The sequence below is a fragment of the Teleopsis dalmanni genome, chromosome 2, assembly GCF_002237135.1.
Source record: "Teleopsis dalmanni isolate 2A chromosome 2, ASM223713v2, whole genome shotgun sequence".
Classification (NCBI taxonomy): domain Eukaryota; kingdom Metazoa; phylum Arthropoda; class Insecta; order Diptera; family Diopsidae; genus Teleopsis; species Teleopsis dalmanni.
In genome coordinates this window covers 224,564,399-224,586,062 of record NC_051847.1, presented here as the reverse complement: position 1 = coordinate 224,586,062, position 21,664 = coordinate 224,564,399, and the positions used below count along the sequence as shown (strand labels likewise).

The window sequence follows — 21,664 nt, the reverse complement described above, 5'->3', positions numbered from 1 at the left end:
GTAAACTAAGGATCGAATAATTTGTACTGCAGCTCTCCTTCCTACTCAGAATTTATCCTGTTCAATAATAGCTGTATAGGAACAGCTATTACAGATGTGCCAAGTGTAGTTTTGATACCTGAGGTGATTATATTGGGTTGAAATATGTAGTATCTTAAAAATTTTGACCAGACTTACATCTCGCTTAAGATTTAAGAGGGAATTTGTGATAGCGTTAAGTATACAGTAGTAAAGGCACAGTCGATATCCACAAAATTATAATCTTTGAAGACAAAAGATTTATAGAAAAAGTGCTCTTTCCACAGACTTGCTTTTAGTATAAGTATGCTAAAGAGTAGAGTAATACTAATTGTATTCTTGATGTGGATGATAAGAAATTTGTCCTGCATTTTTAACAGAAATTATCACAAACTGATCAGTCTATGGTCAGTGGGTTTTGAGTGCGCTCCCTTCTCAACTTTGAAGTTTAATACTACAAGAGAGATTCTACAACAGCTGGTATCCAACAAACATTCTCGTATATTTCTAAATCAGGATAAGACATTTCGTTTTTTCAGCATTTAGATCTACTATAAAAAAAGTAATATTAATATTAATGCCATTAGATCGCTAAGGATTTGTACTCAATGTCAGAGCAAGTGGAGTAGAAATTTTACAATAGCTGCAGATATACAGATAGCTCGTAGCTCGTACCTGGTAGCTGATAGCTGGTAACTGATAAATTATTTATTTATTTTAGTTAGTTTCAAACATAGATCTTAACATAGATCGTATCAATCAAAATCGTATCGCTGTACCTTTTCTATGATATAAAATAGGAGAATGAAGAAGTATTTTGCTTTCTTTTATCGTCAAACACAATTACCGTTTATTACTAACCTACGTCAATATGCGAAAGCTTGTCTGTTTGTCGTAGATTGAAAAATAAGCAAAAATGAATTGATAAATGAATTTGCATATATTGACAACAAATTGAAATTTGTTATTTTTATTTGTTATTTGTTATTATAAATGAAAATTTTCTCTTCACAAGTACCGTCGTAGCGTAGTGCCGTAGTGCCGTAGTTTCGTAGTACCGTAGTACTGTTGGTACAAAGCTGTGCGTCTCTGGCCGTAGCAATTCAATGGCAATTCTAGAAGTTGCTGTGACGTAGCGGGTCAATATACAGCGATACTAAAACCATTTCATTCATAACGTTTGTTTGGAAATTTCTAGAGGCAATGCAGAAAAACATATTCACACACATTTACATATTTTATATAAATAAGTTCTCTAATGCACTCTAATATTCCCTTTATAATATTTTAAGAGAGTGCTTGTGTTTGTCACGTTACACACACAATTATACTAAGCTAATATTCACTATTGTGCAGCTGGTAAAATGTGTGCATACACTGAACTCTTTAAATTTGTCTTTCTCTTAAACTCTTCATTTATTGGTCGCGTATCTTGAACATTTGGTTCCCGAATATTCTGTAAGTTTCTTGAAAGAGTATCTAGATACTTCTCTGAAATGTAGATTTTTGTATAAAAGGCGGTGAAAATTCGAAGAGCATCAGTTTATACAAAACATTTGAAGTGAAAAGATTGACTGAGAAGAGGAGAAGTCAGAAAGTTTTTGTGCAAAGTTTAAAAAGAAAGAAAACTATTCAAAGCAATATATAAGCAATATATATTAAAACTTAAATTGAATTGAATTGAATTAAAAATATTAAATTGAAAAATTACTATCAAATATCAATAAACAAGAATACATATAAAGAAAGAAAATGTCAGCAATTGGAATTGATTTGGGAACAACATACTCATGTGTCGGTGTATTCCAGCACGGAAAAGTTGAAATCATCGCTAATGACCAGGGCAATCGTACAACACCCAGCTATGTTGCGTTCACAGATTCTGAGCGATTGATTGGTGACGCCGCTAAGAACCAAGTGGCAATGAATCCAAAGAATACAGTATTCGACGCTAAACGATTGATTGGCCGCAAATATGATGACCAGAAAATACAAGAAGATATGAAACATTGGCCATTTAAAGTGGTAAACGACAGTGGTAAACCAAAAATTAACGTCGAATTCAAAGGCGAACAGAAGAGATTTGCACCCGAAGAGATAAGCTCAATGGTGTTAACTAAAATGAAAGAAACAGCTGAAGCATATCTTGGTACAACAGTGAAAGATGCAGTCATCACAGTACCTGCCTATTTTAATGATTCGCAGCGTCAAGCGACAAAAGATGCTGGTGCAATAGCTGGTCTTAATGTGTTACGTATAATAAATGAACCGACAGCTGCTGCATTAGCGTATGGGCTAGACAAGAACTTGAAGGGCGAACGGAACGTTTTAATATTTGATTTAGGTGGCGGTACATTCGATGTTTCGATTTTGACAATTGATGAAGGATCTCTGTTCGAAGTGCGATCTACGGCTGGTGATACACATTTGGGTGGTGAAGATTTCGACAACAGATTGGTGAATTATTTGACTGATGAATTTAAGCGTAAATACAAAAAGGATTTGCGCTCAAATCCAAGAGCACTTCGTCGTCTGCGAACAGCTGCTGAACGTGCCAAACGTACTTTATCCTCTAGTACTGAAGCAACAATCGAAATTGATGCATTATTTGAGGGTATTGATTTCTATACGAAAATAAGTCGAGCACGCTTTGAAGAGCTCTGTGCAGATTTATTCCGCAACACATTGCAACCAGTAGAAAAAGCGTTGACAGATGCAAAAATGGATAAGAATCAAATTCATGATATTGTATTAGTTGGTGGATCTACTCGTATACCGAAAGTACAAAACTTACTTCAATCATTCTTCTGTGGCAAGAGTTTAAATTTGTCAATTAATCCTGACGAAGCTGTCGCTTATGGTGCAGCTATTCAAGCAGCCATACTGAGTGGAGATAAGAGCAGTCAAATACAAGATGTACTACTAGTTGACGTTGCTCCGCTTTCGTTGGGTATTGAAACTGCTGGTGGTGTTATGACAAAGTTAATAGAACGTAATAGTCGCATTCCATGTAAACAAACAAAAACATTCACCACTTATGCTGATAACCAACCTGCAGTCACTATTCAAGTATTTGAAGGTGAACGAGTCATGACAAAAGATAACAATCTTCTTGGAACATTCAATTTAACTGGCATACCACCAGCTCCTCGTGGAGTTCCTAAAATTGATGTCACCTTCGATTTGGATGCAAATGGCATCTTAAATGTTGCAGCAAAAGAGATGAGTACTGGTAACGTAAAGAACATAACCATCAAAAATGATAAGGGTCGTTTGTCGCAAAGTGAAATTGATCGAATGGTAAATGAAGCTGAGAAGTATGCCGAAGAAGATGAAAAAGCGAGACAGCGAATCGCCGCACGAAATCAACTTGAAACTTATGTATTTAATGTTAAACAGGCCATAGATGATGCTGCTGATAAATTAGATCAATCGGATAAGAATAATGTGGTTGAGAAATGCAATGAAACCATAAAATGGCTCGATAACAACACCACAGCTGAGAAAGAAGAATATGAATATAGAATGGAGGAATTAACTAAAATTTGTAGTCCGATTATGACAAAGATGCACCAACAGGGCAAGGGCAAACCAGGCACAGAACCAACCAGTTGCGGTCAACAAGCCGGAGGTTTTGGTGGTGGCAACTACAGAGGTCCAACTGTTGAAGAAGTTGACTAAATGCCAAAGATTTGTAAATTGTAAATTGTAAACTTTAAATTGTAAATATTGTAATTTAGTGAAAACTTATTTTTAGATGTAGATGTATATGTTAATTTGATCTATCGATGAAATTGTATTACTTAAAGACTGTGTTCTAGTTTAAATATTTATTTTATAAATAAGTTTGTTAACTAAGTGTAAGTTAACTTTAAGTACAATATTTAGTTTAAAATAAAGTCTAAAATTTTTAAATTAAAATGAATTTATTTGTTTTATTTACTTAACTTGATTGGGAAGATACTTGATTTTCATTTTTGCTTACTAATTACAAATAGAAATAAATAAAAGTTTTGAGAAAAATATAAATATGTTTCTGATTTTTTGGTATTTTACCTATCCTAATCTATCAAATTTTTTATATCACTAATTTATTCGTACCTTCAGATAAGTCGTGCCATCAATTTGGTCATCTTTCTCAGTTCTATTTCAACTGCGCACTACTGATCTACTGATTTTTTGAATTATCTCTTGTTTTTGTTTTTGTTTTTGTTTTGAGGTGTATTTTGCTTCTATCCTAAAGTATCATCAACGTTCCAACCATTTGATATGCTATTATTTTCATTATATGGATGAAAGATTCTTTACATGATAGTTATTTAAGTTTGGAATTCAAACGAATATACGTTTTCAGTTTCACATCTCGGTATAGCTTGAGATTACGAAGTGTTTCGACTCAACTTTGGTATGTGAGAAAGCAATCCTTTTGAAAAGTCTGCCATACTTCACTTAAAGTCAGTGCGTACAGCATATGTTATGTTGTGACTACTTGCATGGCATATTCTATAAGATTAAAAATAAGTCTTATTACTTTTACAATGACATATCTCAGTTGGAAATTTGGCTGAACTAAATATTTAGCACATCCGGATTCGATGTATTCCGTTTAAGATAGAATACATCGCTAATCTGTGTATTGTTCATAAAATTTATGAAAAACAAAAATAATCTAATTTTTTTATTATCTACCGCCTCAGTAAATACATATATTGACAGTACTGTAATATTTTAAAACGCAACTGACTTTACTTTTCCACCGTGACGAAATGAATAATTTATTTTCCTAAATTTATCAAAGCCTTTTCAACTTAAGTAAGGTTACGTTTGGTTAAGAATATAGTACAAAGAGATTACAGATAGTTTTCAAGAGTCGTCGGGTGTACGTCCAGTAACTGTCATTCTTCATAGATGTGTTAGTGCCGTTTGATCATTAAAACGAATTAAGAAGAGAGTAACGTAGTACTGAGTTTGTTTTGCATACTGATGCGAATTTCTTCAATTTAGGCCAAGAGGATTTCCTGATCTGAAAAATAACTTGATATATCCAAACTTTCATAGCCAACCACATATATTTAGTTTAATTTCCACTTTAGCCAGTTTATTATTTTATCAGAAACTTGGATGGTAATCAATGAAGTGATGTAAAAAGAGCTTTCGTAGGGACGTAAACTAAGGATCGAATAATTTGTACTACAGCTGTCCTTCCTACTCAGAATTTATCCTGTTCAATAACAGCTGTATAGGAACAGCTATTACAGATGTGCCAAGTGTAGTTTTGATACCTGAGGTGATTATATTGGGTTGAAATAAGTAGTATCTTAAAAATTTTGACCAGACTTGCATCTCGCTTAAGATTTAAGAGGGAATTTGTGATAGCGTTAAGTATACAGTAGTAAAGGCACAGTCGATATCCACAAAATTATAATCTTTGAAGACAAAAAATTTATAGAAAAAGTGCTCTTTCCACAGACTTGCTTTTAGTATAAGTATGCTAAAGAGTAGAGTAATACTAATTGTATTCTTGATGTGGATGATAAGAAATTTGTCCTGCATTTTTAACAGAAATTATCACAAACTGATCAGTCTATGGTCAGTGGGTTTTGAGTGCGCTCCCTTCTCAACTTTGAAGTTTAATACTACAAGAGAGATTCTACAACAGCTGGTATACAACAAATAAATGATGGACTGTACATTCTCGTATATTTCTAAATCAGGATAAGACATTTCGTTTTTTCAGCATTTAGATCTACTATAAAAAAGTAATATTAATATTAATGACATTAGATCGCTAAGGATTTGTACTCAATGTCAGAGCAAGTGGAGTAGAAATTTTACAATAGCTGCAGATATACAGATAGCTCGTAGCTCGTACCTGGTAGCTGATAGCTGGTAACTGATAGATTATTTATTTATTTTAGTTAGTTTCAAACATAGATCTTAACATAGATCGTATCAATCAAAATTGTATCGCTGTATCTTTTCTATGATATAAAATAGGAGAATGAAGAAGTATTTTGCTTTCTTTTATCGTCAAACACAATTACCGTTTATTACTAACCTACGTCAATATGCGAAAGCTTGTCTGTTTGTCGTAGATTGAAAAATAAGCAAAAATGAATTGATAAATGAATTTGCATATATTGACAACAAATTGAAATTTGTTATTTTTATTTGTTATTTGTTATTATAAATGAAAATTTTCTCTTCACAAGTACCGTCGTAGCGTAGTGCCGTAGTGCCGTAGTTTCGTAGTACCGTAGTACTGTTGGTACAAAGCTGTGCGTCTCTGGTCGTAGCAATTCAATGGCAATTCTAGAAGTTGCTGTGACGTAGCGGGTCAATATACAGCGATAATAAAACCATTTCATTCATAACGTTTGTTTGGAAATTTCTAGAGGCAATGCAGAAAAACATATTCACACACATTTACATATTTTATATAAATAAGTTCTCTAATGCACTCTAATATTCCCTTTATAATATTTTAAGAGAGTGCTTGTGTTTGTCACGTTACACACACAATTATACTAAGCTAATATTCACTATTGTGCAGCTGGTAAAATGTGTGCATACACTGAACTCTTTAAATTTGTCTTTCTCTTAAACTCTTCATTTATTGGTCGCGTATCTTGAACATTTGGTTCCCGAATATTCTGTAAGTTTCTTGAAAGAGTATCTAGATACTTCTCTGAAATGTAGATTTTTGTATAAAAGGCGGTGAAAATTCGAAGAGCATCAGTTTATACAAAACATTTGAAGTGAAAAGATTGACTGAGAAGAGGAGAAGTCAGAAAGTTTTTGTGCAAAGTTTAAAAAGAAAGAAAACTATTCAAAGCAATATATAAGCAATATATATTAAAACTTAAATTGAATTGAATTGAATTAAAAATATTAAATTGAAAAATTACTATCAAATATCAATAAACAAGAATACATATAAAGAAAGAAAATGTCAGCAATTGGAATTGATTTGGGAACAACATACTCATGTGTCGGTGTATTCCAGCACGGAAAAGTTGAAATCATCGCTAATGACCAGGGCAATCGTACAACACCCAGCTATGTTGCGTTCACAGATTCTGAGCGATTGATTGGTGACGCCGCTAAGAACCAAGTGGCAATGAATCCAAAGAATACAGTATTCGACGCTAAACGATTGATTGGCCGCAAATATGATGACCAGAAAATACAAGAAGATATGAAACATTGGCCATTTAAAGTGGTGAACGACAGTGGTAAACCAAAAATTAACGTCGAATTCAAAGGCGAACAGAAGAGATTTGCACCCGAAGAGATAAGCTCAATGGTGTTAACTAAAATGAAAGAAACAGCTGAAGCATATCTTGGTACAACAGTGAAAGATGCAGTCATCACAGTACCTGCCTATTTTAATGATTCGCAGCGTCAAGCGACAAAAGATGCTGGTGCAATAGCTGGTCTTAATGTGTTACGTATAATAAATGAACCGACAGCTGCTGCATTGGCGTATGGGCTAGACAAGAACTTGAAGGGCGAACGGAACGTTTTAATATTTGATTTAGGTGGCGGTACATTCGATGTTTCGATTTTGACAATTGATGAAGGATCTCTGTTCGAAGTGCGATCTACGGCTGGTGATACACATTTGGGTGGTGAAGATTTCGACAACAGATTGGTGAATTATTTGACTGATGAATTTAAGCGTAAATACAAAAAGGATTTGCGCTCAAATCCAAGAGCACTTCGTCGTCTGCGAACAGCTGCTGAACGTGCCAAACGTACTTTATCCTCTAGTACTGAAGCAACAATCGAAATTGATGCATTATTTGAGGGTATTGATTTCTATACGAAAATAAGTCGAGCACGCTTTGAAGAGCTCTGTGCAGATTTATTCCGCAACACATTGCAACCAGTAGAAAAAGCGTTGACAGATGCAAAAATGGATAAGAATCAAATTCATGATATTGTATTAGTTGGTGGATCTACTCGTATACCGAAAGTACAAAACTTACTTCAATCATTCTTCTGTGGCAAGAGTTTAAATTTGTCAATTAATCCTGATGAAGCTGTCGCTTATGGTGCAGCTATTCAAGCAGCCATACTGAGTGGAGATAAGAGCAGTCAAATACAAGATGTACTACTAGTTGACGTTGCTCCGCTTTCTTTAGGTATTGAAACTGCTGGTGGTGTTATGACAAAGTTAATAGAACGTAATAGTCGCATTCCATGTAAACAAACAAAAACATTCACCACTTATGCTGATAACCAACCTGCAGTCACTATTCAAGTATTTGAAGGTGAACGAGTCATGACAAAAGATAACAATCTTCTTGGGACATTCAATTTAACTGGCATACCACCAGCTCCTCGTGGAGTTCCTAAAATTGACGTCACCTTTGATTTGGATGCAAATGGCATCTTAAATGTTGCAGCAAAAGAGATGAGTACTGGTAATGTAAAGAACATAACCATCAAAAATGATAAGGGTCGTTTGTCGCAAAGTGAAATTGATCGAATGGTAAATGAAGCTGAGAAGTATGCCGAAGAAGATGAAAAAGCGAGACAGCGAATCGCCACACGAAATCAACTTGAAACTTATGTATTTAATGTTAAACAGGCCATAGATGATGCTGCTGATAAATTAGATCAATCGGATAAGAATAATGTGGTTGAGAAATGCAATGAAACCATAAAATGGCTCGATAACAACACCACAGCTGAGAAAGAAGAATATGAATATAGAATGGAGGAATTAACTAAAATTTGTAGTCCGATTATGACAAAGATGCACCAACAGGGCAAGGGCAAACCAGGCACAGAACCAACCAGTTGCGGTCAACAAGCCGGAGGTTTTGGTGGTGGCAACTACAGAGGTCCAACTGTTGAAGAAGTTGACTAAATGCCAAAGATTTGTAAATTGTAAATTTTAAATTGTAAATATTGTAATTTAGTGAAAACTTATTTTTAGATGTAGATGTATATGTTAATTTGATCTATCGATGAAATTGTATTACTTAAAGACTGTGTTCTAGTTTAAATATTTATTTAATAAATAAGTTTGTTAACTAAGTGTAAGTTAACTTTAAGTACAACATTTAGTTTGAAATAAAGTCAAATGTTTTTATAATAAAATGAAATTTATTCGTTTTATTTCTAAAAAGAAGTTAGTGCATGGTGTTTATTCAAAATTATGTTGGTTTGTCATAATACCGCCAACAGTCTCAATGTTCCACAAAAAAATGGTTTTTATGCAAGAAATAAAATTGCTATGAACAACTATAAAAATGAAATACATGTGGATATGAGTTTCATATAGTTATGTATATATTATCAATAAACTCTGTTTTGATATAAGAACGCTCATATGCGGTGTTCATATTCTCATATGTTTAGAAAATATTTATTTTTCTTGAGCTTTCATAAACATTTTTGGTTCTGAAACTGTATGCGTGATTTGTGTAATATTATATATCTTGTATATATTTATGTTGAAGCTATTTGAACCAGAGCATTTCAGCACTTTTACTCTTTCTTAACTCTAGGTATTTTCAAAGCCACTTTTTATGCCTTTACTGGATAAACAATAGTATATCACTTCATCGGACTAAGCAATAATTGACCTCAGATCTGTATACCTTCCTGAGGAGCCTGTAACCACTCTAAGATTTGATAACGCGGTGTTGGTAAGTCTGTCAGTCTTCGCAAATAAAATCAGGGCTCTATCCTCTAATCTTGAGGTCGCTTAGGATGTCATTCTTCCTAATGTACCATGGTAGTTTGAAAAGTTTTCTCAGAGCCTGGCTTTGTGCAATTTCTAGCTGGCGAAAGATCTTTTTTTTGTTTATTTTTTGGAAGGTATGTTTGAGTTTGAGTTGAATTTGCAATTCTATTCTTTTTTGTGGCGTCTACCCAGGAATGCTAAGTGACTTTGAGTGACTGCATTTTGACAAGTTTAAAGCTTATTGCTAGTCATATTAATTGCCTGCCTGTATGACGCAATTATATTATATTTTAATACTTAGATTTTTAATACTTGGTTGCCTGGATTGAAATAGTGGACGCAGTGATCGGAGCGTATTAATACATGTGACTTTTTTTCTCTTTTATGTTTGCGTTTCATGTAAAGCAGTATTTCAATCAAAATAAATATAACAACGTAAAAACAATTTGTATTTGCATTAACAAAATTAATTGTACAATTTGATGTCAAAATTTCTTCAGAAATTTAATAAGTACTTAATAATAATAATAAGTTATATGTGAACGTATTTGTTAAAAAATATTTTAAAATTAATATATCTGAATAAATCCGTAATTACAAGTTATTGTATTATTTGATATTGTATTAATTGGTATTTCCAATCAAAAGTAATAAACTTAAAAGAACTTCATTAATTGGTTTTTGTTCACATTTTAAATACTAAAACGATATTTTATGTTGGTATTAGTATTAATTGAAATATACTGTGAAATTAAACACGTGTGTACACCATAATGCCAAGATATCATATTCCTAATTCAAGTCAATCAGCTACTATTTTGCTTTAATTGTCTCAAACATTTTTGCATAAAACTATTATATGTTAATTGAGGTACTATACACTATGCCTTTGAGTACAAACTTAAAAACAATATACAACATATTATATTAAAATGATATATTAAAATATTCATTCATTTCTACGAAAAAAAAAAATTATATTATTAATATATAAAATTAATTAAAATTCGGGTATTATTAAAATTTACATTTAATATCTATTGAACCCACTGTAGCATTGGAAATGTTTTCACTTTGTTTTGGTCTTATTTTTCGTCGTACGGACATATATAACAGCTGATTTTGACACATTCAACTTGAGTATCGCTGCTTTATGTATGATTTAGAAGTTATGTTTGGAAACAGTCATTTCTCGTTTTATTATAATTAAATTTAGTATATTTTTCCGAATACAGTATACAATGGAAGAGGAACCAAAAAAGGTATTACACAGCGAATTTCATTTTAATTAAGTAAGATCGCATGGATAAAATCATTTAATATTTGTAGGAATTAATAATATTTGGACATGATGTTGCTCAAATGCCTTGTTTCCGTAACAGCTTTTTATATGGAATAAGCGGAGGAATTGGTGTTGGATTGGTCACATTTTTAGCTACTTCTAGAACGCGGTTTTCAACTCATGTAGCCTTTTCTGGCTTTGTTTGTGGAACATTAGGTTATTGGTTTGTGTGCAGGTTATGATGTAATAAATATATGAATTCATACGGTTTTTTATAAAAAATTATTCCTACAGATATCAATGGTCCAAAACACGGTTTGAATATCAAAAATTGCAAACAGCGATGAGAAATAAGGCGATGTACGAAGGTACAGAGGTAGAAAGAGAAATTTTCAAAGAAGCGTAGCATAAATTTTGAATTTTTTTTATGCATAATAAATTTTTAATTATTGTAATACACAACATTATAACTATTTCAAGTAATGTACTAATACAAAATTAATTAATATTATTTAATATTTGCCAAAATATTAAAGTGAAATTCAATGTACAGACTTTGTGTTTAGGTATAATATTTATCCTTAAGGCACTGATTTCTTTAAATTTTAAACAATATTGTGTGTACTAAAAATATAGAAACGTATAATTCAAATTAACACTTCTTTTAATGTCTCAGTTCTCTCCATAGTTTTAATTTGTGAAAAACATATGTATATGTATATACAGATATTCTTATGATCACATTTCATAATCCACATGTATAATTTATAATTCACATTAACACGCAGAACGGCGCAGAATTGTGCCTCTGAGAATTTTCTTCATAATATATTTTGTCCTTTACGAGTTGTCGACGATTACCTCTGAATAACCACAAATTATAAGAGCTTTTTTGTTACGGCATTGGCATTGAAATGTCTGGCTAAGTTATCTCGTCTGAATAAAAAGCGAAAAGCTTTTTAAAACAGATAAAACCTTCTTCAAAAGAAGTAGACGTACCCTTCTAACTCTAAAAGGACATGATATATGAGGTTGGAAAGAAGTGTTACGTATTAGATTTGACGTTTAAATGATTCATTTTTTAAAATAAATATTACCGTTTAATAAAATATATGCATACTCCTATGTGAGTTTTATTTGCGTTTTATATACATATTAAATTTTTTTAATTAAGATTTGAATAAGGGTGTCGTTGGGTTAACAAGGAAAGTCTGGGTAAATGTCATATCAGAAGATTGACCTGGTTCAAACGAAAGCAGAGTCAATTCAGTACAACGGTACCCGTGCTGTCAGGTCAGTGCGCATTAGGAGAGTATGCAACAATACTTGGTCTATTCGATAACATAAGGATCTAAAAGTAATTAAATTACAATTTGTTATAATATTTCATCTTGTATTCGTTGAAATGTCTCTACAATGGCAGATATAATTCCAATTCTATCTTCCAAAAGCTGGTTTTATAAGTGTACAGAATTTCTAAAGTGAATGAATATTAAACAAGTAAATCATGTGGTTGGCAAATACAGTGGTTTGCGGAAGATCTGAGCTATAAATTTCAGTAATCAAAATTACTGTAAATGATGTATTACTTAGACCTAGACTAGACTTGACTTACACTTAGAAATGTATATAAATATAAAAAGTAGTTAAGGGTACGTCGTACCAGACTACATTCTATATAAGCATATAATAAGAGCGAAAATATTAAAAGCAGTAAAAGTAAATTTAGAATGAGTTGAAAAAAAATCTATTATATTTTATAATACATATATTGGAATATTATAATATTCTATAGAATTATTAGAATATTTCGTAAGACTACTGTTGATGAGTGCGTGGTAATACTCGAAACAGCGTTGTATGGTCAGTCAAATTTCTATAAATTAACTAAATTTCTGTTCATGTCTTTTCTTAGCTATTCGAATCCGTCTGTTTTAGTTTCTTTTCGTCATAAAGACGCGTCACTCTCGGCAAGAAAATATTAACAATAAAAAAATTTAATTATGTAAAGTTGCTGTTAATTAAGTAGTTTCTTTTTATAAAATGAATAAAGGTTAGGTTAACTGCTGGTAAACATTCACGGCAATAATCTGTAATTTGTAATCTGTTTGGTTAAGATAATTACAATGTTGGCTTCTACCACAATGTATTCTTAGGCCATATTAGACACAAACAAGTATTTTGGTTGAATTTTTAATATTATTTACGATTCTATATATGTTTATTATTTTATAATTTTTTATTTTGCTACAATAAAAAATAATAAAATGTTAATAAATTTTAATATTCAATTTTAAAATCAGTTGTCATTTGAATTTTTTGAAGAACGGTAGGTATTCAGACCGCAATATTGGCTCGCAATATTTTAATTATTTGAAATATGATTTAAAAATCAGAGATTTTTCATTAATAAAACAAGTTATATTAAAATAGAAAAAGTATGGAATGGAATGTATTGTTTTTTTTACCAATGCAAATCGCAAATCAATAATACTTGGGTTTCGTATGCTTTTGCTCTACTAAAGTTTAGTTCGTTCTAAACTGTGCCTCCAAAAGGTTCGACAAGAATAATAGTCGTTAAATACTAGTCGGTATTATTGTAAAATGTAAAGATAAATGTTAATTTTTAAATTTTTATTCGAAGTTAATAAATGTTTTGTTATGCGCATTATGAATATCCGTTAAAGGAAAATAAAATCCAAAATATCAGATACCAGTTGTTATAATCTACAAAACCCAGATCAATTGGTTTCACTTGAAAATTAAAAAATCATTTTTTAGAGGCATACAAATAAATAATAAGCGGTGTATAAAAAATAATAAATATTTATTAAAATACAATTACTTTTTGGATACAGATATAATCTCAAGCATTTTATCTGAAAACTTTGAGTTTTACTTCTAATAAATTCTTTCTCTTGTATAGTTCCTCTAGTCGATTTTTGGATAATTTGAGTACTGTAATATTGAAAATTTACAAAGTGTGTTTGCAATACTAATAGAAAATATGCCAACAACAGCCTTGGTATTTTTTGTTAACGGAAAAAAGGTAATTAAAAATAATTCATAAATAAAATTGAACAGTAAACTAGTTTCATATAAGGTTACGGAGAATAATCCAGATCCTGAATGTACACTTCTTACTTATCTACGTGATAAACTGTTTTTATGTGGTACGAAATTAGGTTGCGGAGAAGGAGGATGTGGTGCATGTACCGTTATGATATCACGCATTGATCGAAACACAAATGAGATTCGACATTTGGCAGTCAATGCCTGTCTTACGCCAGTATGCGCAATGCACGGTTATGCCGTAACTACTGTTGAAGGTATCGGTAGTACGAGAACACGTCTTCATCCTGTACAGGAACGAATAGCTAAAGCGCATGGCAGCCAATGTGGTTTCTGTACACCAGGTATTGTCATGTCAATGTACGCATTACTTCGCAGTTCACCACAGCCTACAATGAAGGATTTGGAAATTGCATTTCAAGGTAATCTTTGTCGTTGTACCGGTTATCGTCCAATTTTGGAAGGCTACAAAACATTTACTAAAGAATTTTCATGTGCAATGGGTGATAAATGCTGTAAAATGAATGGGAACGGAGATGGAAATGGAAATAGTTGTAATGGCAACAGTAGCAATAATGTTGATGATAAGCTTTTTGAAAAAAGTAAATTTCTACCTTTTGATCCCAGCCAGGAACCTATTTTTCCACCCGAATTGCAGCTTAACACTGAATTTGATTCAAATAGTATAGTTTTTAAAAGCCCTCGTGTGAGTTGGTATCGTCCAGTTGAGTTGGAAGAACTACTTCAAATCAAAGCACAAAATCCAAATGCGAAATTGGTAGTTGGCAATACTGAAGTGGGAGTCGAAGTGAAATTCAAACATTTACTTTACCCAGTACTGATTAATCCATCTAAAGTGAAGCAATTAAATGAAATAAAAGAACAGGAAGACAGCATTTATTTTGGTGCTTCTGTTAGCTTAATGGATATTCAAAACTATTTACAAGATCTTATCACTAAACTTCCGGAATATCAAACTCGATTTTTCAAATGTGCTGTGGAGATGTTGCACTATTTTGCTGGTAAGCAGATACGGAATGTTGCATCATTAGGTGGTAACATTATGACTGGAAGTCCGATATCTGACATGAATCCGATTTTAACAGCTGGTACTGTTAAAATGCTTGTAGCAGGTATGGTGGATGGTCAATTAAAAACCCGATATGTGCACATGGGATCTGGATTTTTTACTGGTTATCGTAAAAATATTATTGCACCACATGAAGTTTTGATTGGAATTTATTTTCCGAAAACTTTACCAAATCAATATGTAATCGCCTTTAAGCAGGCACGCCGAAGGGATGATGATATTGCTATTGTCAATTCCGCCATAAATGTCTTTTTTAAACCCAACACAAATATTGTGGATCAGATTTTTATGGCATTCGGTGGAATGGCTCCAACAACCATTTTAGCACCACGAACATCTGAAATGATGGTCAAACAAAATTGGGATCACGTGCTTGTAGAACGCGTCACGGAAAGTTTGTGTGCAGAGTTACCATTAGAACCTTCAGCTCCAGGAGGTATGATTGCTTACAGGCGATCTCTAGTAGTCAGTTTGTTTTACAAATCATATTTGGTCATAAGTCAAAAACTAGTAAGTGCCGGCATTATACCATATAACAGTATATCTGATGAGGAATGCAGTGGTGCAGAATCTTTCCACACACCTATATTAAAAAGTGCACAGTTATTTGAACGTGTCAGCTCCGAACAGTCTATATGTGATCCAATCGGTCGACCCAAAGTGCATGCTGCTGCAATGAAGCAAGCAACTGGTGAAGCCATGTATTGCGATGATATTCCACGTATGGAGAATGAGTTGTATTTGGCACTTGTACTTAGTACGAAAGCGCATGCAAAGATTCTTTCCATTGATGCAACAGAAGCATTGGCAATGGATGGAGTGCATGCATTTTACTCTAGTAACGATATTAGTGATAACGAAAATGTTGTAGGGCATGTTATTCGTGACGAAACTATATTTGCTATCGACAAGGTTTATACTGGGGGGCAAGTAATAGGTGCAATTGTTGCAGATAATCAAAAACTTGCTCGGGAAGCTGCTAAGCTTGTACAAATAGACTATGAAGATATATTACCCAGAATTATCACTATTGAACAAGCAATTGAGCATGAATCATATTTTCCTAATTATCCACAAATTTTGGAGAAAGGCGATGTTGATCAAGCTTTTAAGAATTGTGCGCATATTTATGAAGGCACCTGTCGTGTTGGAGCACAGGAACATTTTTACTTAGAGACACATGCTGCAATAGCAGTTACTAGAGATACTGATGAAATTGAGATATTTTCCTCAACACAACATCCTTCCGGAATACAAAAATTAATTTCTCAAGTTTTGTCAGTACCAGCACATAGAGTTGTGTGCCGTGTAAAGCGTTTAGGAGGTGGATTTGGTGGTAAGGAATCACGCTGTGTATCGGTAGCAGTACCCGTCGCATTAGCTTGCTATAGATTACGAAGACCCGTGCGCTGTATGCTTAATAGAGATGAGGATATGATGATTACAGGCACACGTCATCCGTTCTTATTCAAATATAAAATTGGTTTTACAAATGAGGGCCTTATTACAGCATGTTATATTGAATGCTATGCAAATGCTGGATGGAGCATGGATGTATCATTTGGAGTAAGATTTTTTAAAATAAAATATGTTGGAAACTTTATAAGGATATGCAATCTTATTTTAGGTGCTTGAACGTGCTATGGATCATTTTGAGAACTGTTATCGTATACCTAATATAAAAGTAGTCGGATGGTTATGTAAAACTAATACACCTTCAAATACAGCATTTCGTGGATTTGGAGCCCCTCAGGGGATGTTCGCTGGTGAACATATGATTCGTGATGTGGCACGAATTTTGGGAAAGGACTATGTAGATATAATGAAATTAAACTTCTATGAAACTGGTGATATCACGCACTATAACCAAAAATTGGACACGCTGCAAATTAATAGGTTTGTTCTACTATATATTATAATAGGTTTGTACATTAATTAGTAATAATTTAGTAACATTTTTACTAATATTTTTTGTTTTATAATAATTATTTATAATAATTAGCAAAAATGCTATTTTTACTAAACTATTACTAAGAAGTATTAATAAATATATACATATATATTTAAATACATACCGTATCCGTATTTACTTATTAAGTTACTTTTTGTAGATGTTTTGACGAATGTTTAGAGCAATCCAATTTTTATGAAAAACGAAAAAAGATACAAGAATTTAACAAAAGTAATCGCTGGAGAAAGCGTGGTATTAGTATTGTTCCCACAAAGTATGGAATATCATTTGGTATACCACATATAAATCAGGCTGGATGTTTAATAAATATATATGCAGATGGATCAGTCTTATTGGCACATGGTGGTGTAGAAATTGGACAAGGATTACATACAAAAATGATACAATGTACTGCAAAAGCTTTAGGTATACCGGCAGATTTTATTCACATATCCGAATTCGCAACAGATAAGGTTCCCAATGCAACACCTACCGCAGCTAGCGTAAGTTCTGATTTAAATGGTATGGCCATTATTGATGCTTGTGATAAATTAAATACAAGACTTAAAACTATTAAGGAAGCGCTACCCACAGCCACTTGGAAAGAATGGATAAATAAAGCATATTTTGATCGTATAAGTCTTTCAGCAACAGGGTTTTATAGTACGCCAGACATACACTATGATCCTGTGCGTCAACCAAATGCACGCAAATATAATTATTTCACAAACGGTGTGGGTGTAACTGTAGTAGAAATAGATTGTCTAACTGGGGATCATCAGGTTTGGAGCACTGATATTGTTATGGACCTTGGCTCCAGCATTAATCCCGCTATTGATATTGGACAAATAGAAGGGGCTTATATGCAGGGATATGGTTTATTTACTTTAGAAGAGCTAATATATTCACCACAAGGTATATTATTATCAAGAGGTCCAAGCACATATAAAATTGCAGGTTTTGGTAATATACCAGCTGAGTTTAATGTGAGTCTGCTTACTGGTGCACCGAATCCAAGAGCTGTGTACTCATCGAAGGTAGTAATTATAAGTATAGTATAATTATTTTGATCCTGTATAATATTTGTTCATAGGCTGTGGGTGAACCGCCGTTATTTATAGGTGCTGCAGCTTACTTTGCTATTAAGAATGCTATTTCTCATGCACGTACAGAACGAGGTCTGAGCACAGACTTCACACTTAACGCCCCCGCAACAGCAGCAAAAATTAGGATGGCTTGCGAAGACAATTTTACAAAATTGGTATGGATGTCAAAAATGCTTTTAGTTCATGTGCGATATATGCAATATATGTATATCTTTTCTTCTTTCAGATTGATGAACCCTTACCTGGTACATATACACCATGGAATGTTGAATTATAAAGATCTACATATGGATTAGGATTTATTTAGAAATAAGACAAGATTTTAATGCTGTTTTGTTATTATTTATGTCACTGTCATGTGAAAGTGGGAGTACTTGTTGAGTTTATATTATCGGTAAAAGTGTTAACATATATGAATAAAGATAAGGTGTTGGCTTGTTTAGTAAAATTTTGAAGACTACTTTCTTATTAGAATTGTAGATTAAATTAAAAGCTTAGATAGATTTTCTTATTTCATTAGTTAAAGGTGCTGACATATGTTATTTTTACTTTAACATTTAAAGAACTCTTACTTTAAATTATTTTTAACATCATTATAATTTCTAGTATTTGATTCTAGATTAATTTATTTCTAAATTAAGAGTAGTATTTAAATTTATAAATAAGCATGATTACTTACTTATACTAATTGAAATTCCAATTATTGCAGAAAGCATATAGACTATGCATACGGTAGGATCTCTTTAATTCGAATGCCAAGGTACTAGCAAAACTGTTCGATTTATAGAACTATTGACGATTTAGATAGATCAGGGAAAATGTTTATATAGTTTATTACATATCTATTTTCTTACATATGTAGGCATGCGTTTTATAATTACATTCTCCGAAACCCAACAAAATCCATTACTCACATTAAACAGAAATTTCGATGTTCAAAGATTCGCTTCAGAATGTGGAGGTAAAGGATGGTGAAAATCGATACTAATTATATTAAATAGGGTTTATGATTTGAATTGTAGAGGTAATGGATGCTTTTGCAAAATATCTATTGTCAAATTATGTATTTTCGAAATTGTTTTAATCATAAAGGAGAACACTTCGAGAAACATTTGTTATTAAACTCAAAATATAAATAGTGACCCTCGTAACGTAATACGATTATTACATTTTATGCATCACAAGAAAACGATATCTGTTGTGTTGGTGGGACGTTAAAAATCAATCAAGTTTTGGACAGCAGCTATTATTTAATTTTCAATTTAATTTCGAAAAATGGGTGGAAATAGAAGGACCCTTCTTATTGCATTGAGGGTAACAGTGAAATTCTTAATGAGATCTAATAATTGAGTAACATGGCAATTCTATTGACTGGCAATTTTTGATAGTTAGTTCTTCTAGTTGTGCTTCGATTAATATATGTATAATAAAGTTTAAATTGGTAAAGTACAAAGAGATATTTTTAATTCAATATACAGGCCACAATAATCTATATAATAAAGTAAAGGTGCTGACGGATACCAATTTCAACAAACCATACATACATATATATTTGCATACTCAGTTTTTTTGACTACTTTGGCGCTGATAAGATTATCGGCGCTCTACGAAATAAGTTCTTCTACCGTTATTATGTATCTACATAATCATAATGTTTTGGGAGGTCTAAGGCGTTAGTTGGGTGAATCGCGTGAAGACTATAATTTAAAGAGTAAAATAAAAATAAAGAGGCATGTATTGTACAAAAACATACGAAATAAGTCGTTATGGTGTTTATCAATTATAAATAACAATTAAAAACAATTTATGTTAGTGTGGAAATATTTTAATACAAAAATAGAAAATAAAATAAAAAAAAATTAAAGAATATTGGTCAAAAAAAAAAATTTGAAATGGATCAAAAGATTGAATCGAGTGAATTAAACACTGGGAAGAATGTGAGAACAAAAACATCATCGGTGCTAATATTTTTTGTAAATGGAAAAAAGGTAAATTATTAACGATATTTAATTTTGTTTAATGATTTTCGAAATGATCAAATCCAGACGTATTATTCAGCTAACTTTTAGTAATACACTGGTTATTTATTTATCCATTGCACATTTTGCAAAAGAAATTCAAACACATATTTTCAACTGTCAACATTTTTTCTCGGCTGAAGCTTAAACTGCTTGGTTTACTACAGGACCATCATTCTAACAGGGGAGACTATACAGCGCCGGAAAACTACAACTATCATCACAGCTAAACAGCCAATCAGCATACTGTGCGAGATTCGTAGGAAAGTGTATTCCTTTGATCGACGTAATAGACTTAAATTCTTTGACTGGAGACTTAGTTTCATCCCAACTATCAACAGAGACAGCAGCACTCACTTCACTTCACGCTGCAACCATCAACCTTCAAAAATGCCGATTTCTGCCTATCCACAGTTGCAGACGTGTCCTTAGCACCTTTCTATAATATAACAAAAAAATTTCTTAATGCGTCAAACCAGCCGTTTCACTGCTTTAACGCAGCTCGAAGCCATTCACGCGCAGATATGTATGACTATGACTGTACTTAATGAAATCACTGGACACATATACTAGTTGCTGTCCATGCTTGATATTATTGCGACATTTCACGTCCGCAAGAGCCATACGTAATGCCGCTGCAAATTCCGTCTTACCCTGTTTCTGCTTAAATTTCACCATAAACTGAGCCAGAATAAACAAAGCATCACTACATACTATTAATCCCACTAACAAAAATGAAATAGTATGTGTTCAATTATTAAAAATACAACGCTTCAAAGCCGTTGTATGCCAGTACGTAATCCCCAACAAACTAAATGTGGCGACTAAATTTATCTTTGACGGCTTTAAACCTTCTTCTTACCGTTAAACGCTCTCGGAATGACTTAAATGTCGACTCAGGTGATAATAAGAAAACTATTGGAACTTACAGAACTTTTAATTAAAATCAAGAAAACTCTATGCTGCATTCTACGCGGCTCAACAAAACTGAAGATGTGCTTAATTTTTTTAAATTCCCTTTACCGAAGAGGCTTTCGGTAAGCGAGCGCCTTATCATTTAACCCCGTAAGATATCAGCATCGATCAACACCACGTGCAATCTGTGATTGCGTACGGCTGCCACTCCTTACAGACCAACTGCTCTTTAATGTGTCTAAATCACCCAAAGTAAGCAGTTCAGATACAGTTCAAGGTGCTCTTACCTGTTTCTCATCATAGCTACCTCACTCAAACCAATCCTTGAGAACATTGATCTGCCAGCTTGGCTAACTCCTAAAGGTATACATCAGAAGATTTCCAAATAGAATGTACCTCTGGCGAAAGCCACTTAAGATACTTAAAACAAATATACTTCAATAATCCGTCACCTTAGCAGCTCACTTAACAGTTGTGATATTTCCAAGCTCAACTTCACCATATTGCTCAAC

The 21,664-nt window shown here is 32.8% G+C and overlaps 4 protein-coding genes across 4 annotated transcripts; all 4 read left to right on the top strand.

Moving 5' to 3' along the window:
- Positions 1-1,415: 1,415 nt before the first annotated feature.
- LOC119685364 (major heat shock 70 kDa protein Ba-like) lies at positions 1,416-3,827 on the top strand. Its single transcript, XM_038099619.1, has one exon. The coding sequence runs from the start codon at positions 1,771-1,773 to the stop codon at positions 3,697-3,699; it is 1,929 nt and encodes a 642-aa protein (XP_037955547.1). The 5' UTR covers positions 1,416-1,770; the 3' UTR covers positions 3,700-3,827.
- Positions 3,828-6,922: 3,095 nt separating this feature from the next.
- On the top strand, positions 6,923-9,039 carry LOC119685368 (major heat shock 70 kDa protein Ba-like). Its single transcript, XM_038099624.1, has one exon. It carries the CDS (start codon positions 6,968-6,970, stop codon positions 8,894-8,896), a length of 1,929 nt encoding a protein of 642 aa, XP_037955552.1. The 5' UTR covers positions 6,923-6,967; the 3' UTR covers positions 8,897-9,039.
- A 1,831-nt stretch (positions 9,040-10,870) lies between these two features.
- LOC119685379 (cytochrome c oxidase assembly protein COX20, mitochondrial) lies at positions 10,871-11,597 on the top strand. The gene is made up of 3 exons (XM_038099642.1): positions 10,871-10,980; positions 11,048-11,235; positions 11,295-11,597. Exons 1-3 carry the CDS (start codon positions 10,960-10,962, stop codon positions 11,404-11,406), a joined length of 321 nt encoding a protein of 106 aa, XP_037955570.1. The 5' UTR covers positions 10,871-10,959; the 3' UTR covers positions 11,407-11,597.
- Positions 11,598-13,938: 2,341 nt separating this feature from the next.
- LOC119685361 (xanthine dehydrogenase-like) lies at positions 13,939-18,745 on the top strand. Its single transcript, XM_038099618.1, has 6 exons — positions 13,939-14,049; positions 14,104-16,728; positions 16,790-17,058; positions 17,274-18,150; positions 18,207-18,374; positions 18,446-18,745. The coding sequence occupies exons 1-6, from the start codon at positions 14,008-14,010 to the stop codon at positions 18,494-18,496; spliced, it is 4,032 nt and encodes a 1,343-aa protein (XP_037955546.1). The 5' UTR covers positions 13,939-14,007; the 3' UTR covers positions 18,497-18,745.
- Positions 18,746-21,664: the final 2,919 nt, after the last annotated feature.